Genomic DNA, 12,039 nt, shown 5'->3' with positions numbered 1-12,039 from the left:
ATGTTGGCTACATATTTTGTAAAAGCCAGTTACAGTTCGACACGTGGCAGAGTAAGGGTAATAAAGGAAGGTTATTCAAGCCTTTAATCCTGATCGTACACGTGGCAATAAATATTGGTCCTCACATGATCTGAGTAACACTAGATCAATAACGGGATACAAGATGACATATCTTCAACGGTTACTCATATTCAAAATCCAGTACAAGAGGGAAGCTCAACTTCCAGTAATGGCGTAATGGAGCTACTTTTAAGGAAGCATGATCAGCGATCATGGAGGAGCAGTTCGATGGTTCGAAGTGCAGTTCGAAGGTCATCACTGACGAGTATAAATAGCAGGGCAGCCCCCAGAAAAAAGGGGCTCAGATCATACAAATCAGTCATTTACTTCATATATTTTCTTTTCCAGTCTTTTACATTTCCAGTCTTTAAATACCTGTTCTTTAAATACCTGTACTTTAAATACCCGCACTGCACTTCGATTCATAGGAGTAGCTTCAAGTAGATTCAAGTAGATTGCTGTTGTAAACCTCTTCGAGGCTGAGTTCGGACCATTGTAAGTGTTCATTTTTATGAAATACTTCAATTGTTCTTCATATCACTGTTATTTCTCTTAATTTCTCCTAAGTCAAGCCACCAGTAAAAGTCCTCTTCATTGAGGCTGAAAAGAACTAAAACACAATCGTCTGATAATTGGTTGGCAATCACAATTTCTGTAAGGACTGATTGATCCTTGCTGGCACACTCACATTCACAAAAATACCCTTCGAAAAACCAAAAAGCCAACAGTTTCATTCAGAAATATCGCCAACTTAGTTAAACTATATTATATGCAAGTATAATTCAACTCTGCCATATAATAAGTCTAAGTTTCTCGTCATGTTTCATTTAGAAAAATCGCCAACTTAGTTCAACTCTATTATATGCAAGTATAATTCAACTCTATTATATAATAAGTCTAAGTTTCTCGGCATGTTTCATTCAGAAACATCGCCAACTTAGTTCAACTATATTATGGCCCCGTTTGGTGTAGCTGTTAAAACAACTTATAGGTTATAGCTTAACAGATTATAGATTATGACTTTAATCAGAAGTTGTTAATCTGTTTGGTGTAGCTGTTGGATTATAGATTTAAGTTGCTGAATAGTGTTTGTTAAATAAGCCGTGAAATATCTTTTTCAATTAATTTTTATTTTTTGTTATTTACTACTTGTCTACATTTCTCATAAAAAATAATAATAATAATCTATAGTCCATTTGGGTCTTTTTTTATTTTTTAAAAAATAAAAAATAGAAAAATCTAAGAGTATAACCATAAATTAACATGTCCACAGTAGAAGCTGATAATCAGAAGTAAGGGATGAGCAACTTCTCAGAATCAGCTTTTTTGAGTTAAAATAAGTTGTTAGAATTAGAAGCTATTTGAAATAAATTTAACCAAACAGTTTAAAATAACATTTTCAAAGCTAAAAGCTATAAGTTAGCTTTGAAAAGCTGAAACAAACACCCCCTATATGCAAGTATAATTCAACTTTGCCATATAATAAGTCTAAGTTTCTCGTCATGTTTCATTTAGAAATATCGCCAACTTAGTTCAACTCTATTATATGCAAGTATAATTCAACTCTGCCATATAATAAGTCTAAGTTTCTCGTCATGTTTAATTCAGAAACATCGCCAACTTAGTTTAACTCTATTCTATGCAAGTATAATTCAACTCTGCCATATAATAAGTCTAAGTTTCTCGTCATGTTTCATTTAGAAACATCGCCAACTTAATTCAACTCTATTATATGCAAGTATAATTCAACTCTACCATATAATAAGTCTAAGTTTTCTCGTCATGTTTCATTTAGAAACATCGCCAACTTAGTTCGACTCTATTATATGCAAGTATAATTCAACTCTATTATATAATAAGTCTAAGTTTCTCGTCATATTTCATTCAGAAACATCGCCAACTTAGTTCAACTATATTATATGCAAATATAATTCAACTTTGCCATATTATAAGTCTAAGTTTCTTGTCATGTTTCATTTAGAAACATCACTAACTTAGTTCAACTTTATTATATGCAAGTATAATTCAACTCTGCCATACAATAAGTCTAAGTTTTCTCGTTATGTTTCATTCAGAAACATCGCCAACTTAGTTCAACTCTATTATATGCAAGTATAATTCAACTCTTCCATATAATAAATCTAAGTTACTCGTCATGTTTCATTCAGAAACATCGCCAACTTAGTTCAACTCTATTATATGCAAGTATAATTCAACTCTGTCATATAATAAGTCTAAATTATTCGTCATGTTTCATTCAGACACATTGTCATGGGACTGGTCGGTCCTATCGCACAAATTTCAAATTCATAAAAATCAAACTAGCACTTTATTTTTACTTCAGCCGATATGCCCCATTGCCAGCAACCGAGATGATTTTATTCGGGCCAAGTTTAGCCTCCCTATGATCCTTCTTATTGCCGACAACCTTTCTCAGGATGAGGTCCCTAACCTTGAACTCTCTTGGGCTGACCTTCTTATTGTAAGTCCTAGCAAGTTGTTACTGGTATGCCCCCAGCTGAATTGTTGTTCTCTCGCACGTTGCAGGTGAATTTCAATAACATTTTCACATTTTTTTACATAGGCTTCAACTTCTTTTTGCATGTAAGGCCAAAATAATCCCTGCGATATTGCTCTATGGGCAAGGGTTCTGCCCCCTGCATGGCTTCCAAATACTCCTTTATGGATTTTATAGAAAAAGTCTTTAACCTGGGAAGGATGTACATATCGTAATAGAGGTCTAGTTAAAACCCTTCTGTATAAATGGCCTTCTGCCGACAGGCAAAACTTGGATGACTTCAGTCTGAACTTGTGTGCTTCCTTTTTATCATCAAGGATCTGAGATCTGCTTACTTAGGTTGAGCTCTTCTCTTCTCGGACTTAATCATCTAGTCCGAGATCTTGTTTTTTGCAATCTGGGATCTGCTCACTTTAGGCTGAGCTCTTCTCTTCTCGGACCTAATCATCTAGGCTGAGATCTTGTCTTCTGGAATCTTGGATCTGCTCACTCAGGCTGAGTTTTTCTCTTCTCGGACCTAATCATCTAAACCGAGATCTTGTCTTCTAAGATCTGGGATCTGGGATCTGGAATCCGGGATCTGCTTACTTGAGCTGAGCTCGTCTTCTCGAACCTAATCATCTAGGCCGAGATCATGTCTTCTAGGATCTGGGATCCGGGATCTGAGCTCTTGTCTTCTCGAACCTAATCATCTAGGTCGAGATCGTGTTTTCTAGGATATGGGATCTAGGATCTGAGCTCTTGTCTTCTCAGACCTAATCATCTAGGTCGAGATCGTGTTTTCTAGGATCTGGGATCTGGGATCTGAGCTCTTGTCTTCTCAGACCTAATCATCTAGGCCGAGATCTTGTCTTCTAGGATCTAGGATCCGGGATCTGCTCACTTCAACTGAGCTTTTGTCTTCTCGGACCTAATCATCTAGGCCGAGATTGTGTCTTTTAGGATCTGGAATCCGGGATCTGGAATCTGGGATCTAAGCTCTTGTCTTCTCGGACCTAATCATCTAGGCCGAGATCATGTCTTCTAGGATCTGGGATCCAGGATCTGGAATCCGAGATCTGAGCTCTTGTCTTCTCGGACCTAATCATCTAGGCTGAGATCTTGTCTTCTAGGCTCTGGGATCCGGGATTTGGAATCCGAGATCCACTCACTTAGGTTGAGCTCTTGTCTTCTGGGCACCGGTTTTGGCTATTGGTGCCGGCGTGTCCTGTAATGAGGATGCTGGCCGCATCACTTTGTTTTACATCATGAAGTTGATCACTGTCTATAAATATGTCAACTTATTCGCCATGTCTTTAGTTCTTCGTCTCTTCTCTGGCATCTGTCCCTCTGTGCCTCAAGGTCGCTTTCATGGTAGTACTCATCTCGGCTACCCTTTTTGTTCCCTTCTCGACCTTTGGCGATGTTATTCGCCTCAAGATTCACTTATTATATTCTTCCGTTGCGGTCCCCTCATTCAATGTTAGGATCCACATGCTCCTCCTCCTCGCTATGGATGTCATCCCTAATTCTCACTTCATGTTTGTTGTTGGCCATCTATCCTTACTAAGTTCCCACAGGCGGCGCCAAATTGTGGGTGTTGATTTCCAACCACACACAATCAAAGGCAGAACTCAGCTAGAGAGCACCGGCAGAATAGATTAAGCCCGAACAACTTGTCACAGAAAGATAGGAATCCGGCGGTGGTTCATCCACCCAGGGGCACTCCGACGATCAAGTCAGTAATCAATGTCTCTCAAAAATAACAAATAGTGCTTAACTCACTAGACAGAACATAAAAAGAATACCTTAGACCCATGGGGGTGCCTTACTTTCATAGTGGTCAGTGTCCAACTTCCCCTAAAAGTCTTACTTCATGGGACTCTATCCTTTACAATGATAACATCTATCACAACTCACACTATTTAGATTAAGATGAACTTTCTCAAGAGTCTCATCTCTATCCAAATAGGTAGTTTGATGTCATCTAGGACTCTAGGACTCTAGTCCTCTATCCAAATATCTCAGATTACGGTATTATTGCACCATATCTCAGTGACATGGTCCGCCCACGTGGTACCTCGGCTAACAACCTCGGCCACGTGGACTATCCAAAAATATGTCCCCACGATATCCCAATCCATTAGACTTGCCATGATGACTTCTGAAAGCATGTCTTCTGTATGAGAAGGATCGACCATTATAAAATTCAAAACTTTCTTCTTTAATTGCCAATCATCATCAATAAAGTGTGCAGTCAAAGATAAGTAATCAACATCTTCCTTAGCAGCCCACATATCAATAGTAATGCTGATTTTACCAGGTAACTTATCTAGCACCTCATACACCTTCTGTTTCTCTTTATGATAAATTTCAATACAGTCGGTCTCAACCCTATTAAATGTCACTAACTCAAACAAAGGCTGAAGATTTCTAACAAATAGTTGGAATCCAACATGCTCAACCATAGACAAAGGATAACCATGCAAAATAATCATGCAAGCGAGATCGAATCGACTACGCTTATTATCGAAGTTACTATGTCCAACATTAATGGAGGTCAATGTATATTCAATTGTATCATTGTCAAAGATTTCATGAATGGAGGATAGAGGGTAGAGGCCGGTTCTACGCAAGCGTAGTGGTAAAGGAGGCAGAAATTCAACTCCGGATAATGAGATACATACAATCTTTATGGATAACCTACTAGAATCTATGGATCCAAAAGGGTTGTATAAAGTATTTACCAACTATTGGATTGTAAAGGATGTGTTCATTCCGAATAAAAGAATAAAGTTGACTAGATCAAGGTTTGGCTTTGTACGATATGCTTGTCCAATGGCAGCGAATATGGCGGTCCAAAAAGCTCATGGAATCTGGTGTGACAACAGAGCTTTGAAAGTAAAAAGAGCATATTTTGTTCAAGGAAATAAGGAAAATCAGAGACCACTAATCGCATTAGTTGGAAGAAGGGCATTGTCAAAACCAGCAGAACCCCAAATATGATACAAAAGGGAAAGTCTTATGCCCAAGCATTGAGTCGACAAGGGCTGGCATCAACTGCGAACATAAATATACATGCTTTCGAGGAAGGTAATGGCTGGCTTTATGACAGTGTGATTGTTCGATTGAAACCTCAACACCTTGCAACAGAGTTTAAAGAGGAACTGAAGAACAAAGGAATGGGAGATGTCCAGATTAGAGATGGTGGTGGCAGAGATATTATGTTAACCTTTGTGTCATGCCCCAAGCCTCGTGACAACGCCACACACTCATCTAAGTGAGCATGCAAGGCTAAGAGTCAAATCAAATAAACCAACAATATAAAATACACATTAAATCTTAAATTATGATAATACCAAAATCCATAAATAATAAACCATCCTTGTCATATGAAATTATCCACCAAGTCCATTACTATAATCCACTAACAAATTAGTAGCCCAAAGTAAATTAAAATCGTAGTCCTACTCTCGGCACTCCCACAAGTAAAAAACCCTGCGCAGCTCTACTCCGAATCTGAAAATAAAATAAAATAAAATAAGGGTAAGTTAGGCAGCCCAGCAAATAACCAACCATCACTACTCGCTAGATCAAGTATACAAAAAAAATAAATAATCGATAACCAATAAATATGTTTTTTCTACAATTCAATAAATAAACAATCATTTTGTAAGATGGTTTCATAGTTGAAAATAAACAGAGTAGCAATACATTCTAGTTGAAAAGACAATGAGATAATTCGAAGAATTTCGTTGTTCAAATCGATGGTTCAATATTCAGATGGTTCGATGATGCGATTCACAAAACTCAAGTCTTGGTGACTACGGTCACTTAGCCCGTGACAAGGCCCAAAACCACACATAGGCCGGTGGTAAAGCCCCAAAAGAAACTAGTTTCTGTGCCAATAAATAACCCCCATTGGCTAGGGTCCAAATGATAGTCAGACTAGAGTGATGTTCAAAATTCAAACAATACACAACTTTTAAATAAAATATTCGATATTTTTAGAAAAAACATTTGGTAGAATTTTCAGAATAGTTTCACAAAATATTTAAATAATTTTCATAATAATATTCGATGTTGTTTAATACTTGACCTATATTTTATTTTAAGAGAACATAAAGGCTATAAATAAATATTTATAATTTTAAATGATTCAATAGGAATAAAAATGAACTAACAGTGATAGAGGGTTACTTACCTCAAATGCTTAAAAATAATATTCCAACACCAACTCCAAACACCCAGCTTCACCACTTCAATCACACAAACCTAATGAATAAAACCTCAAATAAATTAATATTTTTACGTGTTACATACACCCACAAAAGCCCCACCATATTAGATTAACGTATTACTTTAATATCCAAGTGACCAAACCATTCAACCCAACTTTATAGCCAAACACACCCTTACCCATGATACAAAACTCCACTGTTTCTATTACCCACCCAAAGTTACAGTTGCACGTTGCTAGGGCCGGCCCTAGGCATAGGCTCACCAGACCATGGCCTAGGGCTCCTCAAATAGACCCAAAAAAGGGGCCCCTCTTATTATAATTTAGTATAATATATTAGGTATGTTTTACGTCCAAAAAAAATTGAAGAAGGCCCAAATCAACTTAAAATAAATTGACCCATTCAAAAATTAAAAGGCCCATTCAAAAAAATTAGCATTGTTATCTATGTACAATAGACCCAAAAAGGGCCCCCTCCTATTATAGTTTAGTGTAATATATTAGGTATGTTTTAAGCCCAAAAAAATTAAGGAATGCCCAAACTAATTTAAAATAAATTGACTCATTAAAAAAATTGAAAATCTCATTTAAAATAATTAGCATTGCTATCCATTGAAAATGATTTTGCAAAAAAACTAGATTATGCAAGTACAGTGGCAAAGCCAGGAAATTAAATTAGAAGGGGCACTTCTTGATTACAACTTTAATTTTTTTTTTCCATAACCAACAATAAGAAGATAATAATAATTTTTGAATTAATATTAAGTATAAAAACTTAAATAAATTATTACAAAAGTATTTCACATAAAATTTTACAATTAACTTCGAGTAAAATTGAAAAAAAATATTGTGTGTAACTAGTATATTATGGACAATGTAAAAACGGTCATATATTTAATTCTTAAAATAAATTATATAATGGTAAGATAAATCAACTTTTTACAAAATTTAAGTAAAAATTTCATATAATAGTGATATCACGTCATTATTAACATATAATATCACCAACCACTAGTAAAGCAACATATGAAGGGTGAACTCCACATGCAAATATAACTAACACTCTAGTAATTTTTACATATATATAGTGAGATTAATTATATTTGCATATCAATAATGATGAATATTACTTTTACAATGAGATTTTTTCATAAAACTTTCAGACAAAAAAATATAATTTGTTGTAGTCACTTCATTTTCAATAAAATAATCACTATTGTTTTCATAAATTTAAAAATGCCCTTGACATTTTATTCTAAATATTATTTTTGTTTAAAATTTTATTTATATACATATGTAAAAAAAACAAAACAAAACAAAAACAAAACAAAAACAAAAATCCAGGGGGGCACGTGACCCCCTAGGCCCCATGTGGCTCCACCACTATGCAAGTATAATTGATTTATTTGCTTCTAAAAATGTAAGAAGAGCGAGAATCAAGTGATACTTATCAGTTGTTGTAATGTAATGTTAAGTATTTTTTGTGATTTTGACACAAATCTGTTGTCCTTTACCTTCATTTTTTTTTTCATTCAATGAAAAAAAAAATATGATGGGCCCCAGAAATTTATTAGCTAATTATCGGCTTTGGGCCCCGAAAATCTCAGGGTCGGGCCTGCACGTTGCACCCAATTCTCAAAACCTAAGTAGGCACCTACAGATCTTCCAAATCCCCATAATGGATTGATTGTTTAATTCCTCAAAATAAACTTAATAATCAACAGTATAGGAAGATTTTTACCTCAACCAATGGGTGTCCCAATATCACCCAACGTGCTGTCTCCAATTCCTAGTACAGCCTCACTTGAACCTCTATTTTCTTTTCTTTTTTGCCGCCTCCAAAACCCTCCATAGCAATTCACCAGCCTCAGTTTTGTTTGTTTCTCTCTCTTCTTTTTTTTCCTTTTTTTTTTTTTTAGGACTTAAAGCCACAACATGTGGGCTTATTAACCTAGTTTCTCAAAATTACAAAATTACCCATCTAAGTAATAGAAATTATAATGTCATCTCATAACTAATTCTTTGATATTAAATGACCCATATAAATTAATTTAATTACTAACCTATCCAATAAAATAATTCTACACACAACTTGGGTTTTACACTTTGAGTCAGTGGGAATCATGAAAGAGAACCTCAAATTAATGGAGGGGTGGATCCAGATATGGAGCGAATCAGTCAAGGAATGGCAGCATGGGATGGCCCTTGACCAAGAAAGATTTGTGTTGGCTTACTTGTTATGGAGTACCATTGAATCTCTGGAGCAGCAAAACATTTAGCAACATCGAAAGGTTGTGGGGGAAAGTCATAGGCATTGACGAGGACACAACCAGAATGAATTCTTTTCACAGTGGGAAGGTGAGGATTTCTACAAAATGTATGGAGTCCATAAACACAACAATCACCTTGAGTTGCAAGGGGATAACCTACCAAGTCAAAGTCTGTGAAGACCAGGTGGTGATTTCGGAGGTGATATACAAGCAATGTAAATGTTATAGTGAGCAGCACAAAGGGGAAAATTCAACTTCACATGGTGAGGAACAAGAATAGAGATCTGTTGTGGGAAGCAAAAAGGGTGAAGACCAAGCTGATGTGAAGGGCCAGGTTAGAGGTGTGCTGGACATAAGCGATGCTAAGGAGGTAGGGGGCCGAGGGTAAGACATGATGAACATACAGCCATTGATGGACAAGATAGGGGTGTAAGCATGTCTAGGGTTGAGGAGACTATAATGACTATAAGCCAGACGGATTGTCTGCAGAAGCAAGCTGGAGGTAGAGGGGGAGCATGCGGGACTTAGTCAGTCAAATCATTGCTAAACCCTATACAGATTCAAACCAAAGGTAACCAGATAGTTGAAGATGGAGTTGTTACTCCAGGTTTTATGAAGAGTCTCAATGGGCCTGAGAAAAATGGTCATGGGCTTAATATTGAGGTGCTATTAAGTAAGGCCCATGTCATAGAGTGTGGGAACATATTCGGCCATAGATCATCTGTGGTAAGTGACCCAAAGGATCAACCAACACAGGAGGGTGAAGATCATACCAGTAGAGGGAAAGCAGCCCAAGACAGAGTTGAAAAGGTGTCTCACTGTGTAGTAAACTGTAAGACTGCAGTGGTAGCTCAAAAAGGGAAAGTTAACACAAAAGAGAAAGAAAAAGGGATTGCGAAATATCAGAGGAAGAGAAAATGAAATTTACAAATTGGGGTTGGATCAGTCATAAACTTCAAGAAAATGGCTATATTTAGGTCGGCAGCTGCAGTAATCTCCCTATCCATGGCAAGCAAATCTGGTAGTGGTCAGCTGCTACTTAATGAGGTAGAAGCATCTCTACAAATTGGGAAGATACTTGGGATGAACTATAAAGGTAATGAGGAGGAAGTGCTTAGTAAATTGATGGAGTTGGAAGAAAAAGACAAAGAGGTACTAGGTCAAAGGGGTAGCAGGGAAGATTAATTGTATCTGCCCTGGTATCTTGGAGTGTAAATTTGTTTTAATGAAGATCTTATCCTGGAACATTAGAGGGTTAGGCAAGCCTACTAAAAGAAGAAAAATAAAAAAACTTCAATCTGAGAGGAATGTGGATATGACACTATTTCAAGAAATAAAAAGACCAGCTATCACTGAGGATTTTGTCAGATCTTGTTAGCCTGGAGATCAGATGGCATATATGGCTGTGGACTAAGAGGGTGCAGCTGGTGGACTACTCTGCATCTGGAATCCACAAGTGTTTCAACTACTAGACTATTGCAGCAACAAAAATTTTACCATTCTATTAGGTACTCTCTATACAAGTCTAGCCTGTGTTATTGTAAATGTATACGGTCTAACTGATGGTGCCAGTAGGAAAGGGGTATGAGAAACTTTGAAGAATTTAAACAAAAGTTTTGTCAACCCTTGGCGTTTGGGGGATGATTTCAATGAGGTAAGGAAATTATTTGAGTGGGTGGGTTGTTCTCAAAGGAGTAGAGGTATGAATGATTTTAATGAGCTAATTGATAATCTAGAAGTGTGTGACATACCAATGTTGGGGAGAAAGTTCACTTGGTGTAACTCTCAGGAAGGTGTCAAATGGAGTAGGTTAGACAGGTTCTTACTCAGTCTAGATTGGTTGCAGAAATTTAACTTTAAACTATGGGGCTTACCAAGAAGGCTTTCAGATCATTGTCCTATTTTACTGATGGAAGATGAGAGAGATTGTGGCCCAAAGCCATTTCGGTTTCTAAATGCCTGGACCCTCCATCCAAATTTTAAAACTTTTGTGCAAAAAATGTGGGCTGAATCTCATATAGATGGCTGGGCTGGATTCAAATGTTTAAGGAAACTGAGAGCACTTAAAGTAGCATTGAAAAGATGGAACCTTAAAATTTTTGGTAAAGTGGACTTTAAACTTAAGCAACTGGAGGAGGAATTACATGACTTGGATTTGGCAACTAAACAAAGGTTACTCACTGATACAGAGAAAAGTAGACGAAGGTAAAAGGAGAAGCATGGAAATTGAGTAAAATGGTGGAATGGCTATGGTTGCAAAAGTCTAGAGTTAACTGGGTATTAAAAGGGTATAGAAATAAAAAATTCTTCCATGTTATGGCTTTCTTAAGAAGGAATAGGAATGCATTGTGCTCAATTGAGATCAATGGGGTTTTGAAAGAAGATCCGGATGAAATAAGAATTGAAGTCCTGAATCACTTCCAGAGGCAGTTTGCAGAATCATGGTTCAACAGGCCAAGCTTATCTGGTCCTTTTAAATCAATTGGGGGTGAAGAGGTGTGAGTTGCTATGGAAGCTGAGTTCACAAAATCAAAAGTAGTGGCAGCAATTAAAAACTGTGATGGCAACAAGGTTCCAAGGCCTGATGGCTTTAATCTTATGATGATCCATAAGTGTTGGCAAATAATCAAAGGGGATGTGATGCAGTTCATGAGAGAGTTCCATACCAATTCAAAGTTGGTTTTTGGTATTAATAGCTCATTTGTAGCTTTGATTCCAAAGAATGACAACCCTTCTAGTCTCAGTGAATTCAGGCCTATTAGTCTCATTGGTTCATTGTACAAAGTGCTCTCCAAAGTTTTATCTAGTAGGATTAAAGTAGAATTACCTAAGATCATTAGTGAGTCTCAATCAACTTTCATAGGGGGTAGAAACATTTTAGATGGTATCCTGGTTGCTAATGAAATAGTTGATGGTTGGAAGAAGAAGTAGAAGCAAGGCCTTGTCTTAAAACTTGATATTGAGAAAGCATA

At 36.8% G+C, this 12,039-nt stretch overlaps 1 protein-coding gene across 1 annotated transcript; it reads left to right on the top strand.

The window, feature by feature from the left end:
* Positions 1–10,769: 10,769 nt before the first annotated feature.
* Positions 10,770–11,569, top strand: LOC145798052 (uncharacterized). Its single transcript, XM_082885507.1, has 2 exons — positions 10,770–11,272; positions 11,401–11,569. Exons 1-2 carry the CDS (start codon positions 10,770–10,772, stop codon positions 11,567–11,569), a joined length of 672 nt encoding a protein of 223 aa, XP_082741633.1.
* Positions 11,570–12,039: the final 470 nt, after the last annotated feature.

The sequence above is a fragment of the Camellia sinensis genome, chromosome 8, assembly GCF_055761805.1.
Source record: "Camellia sinensis isolate YWXY chromosome 8, ASM5576180v1, whole genome shotgun sequence".
Classification (NCBI taxonomy): domain Eukaryota; kingdom Viridiplantae; phylum Streptophyta; class Magnoliopsida; order Ericales; family Theaceae; genus Camellia; species Camellia sinensis.
This window is presented reverse-complemented; position numbering and strand designations above follow the sequence as displayed.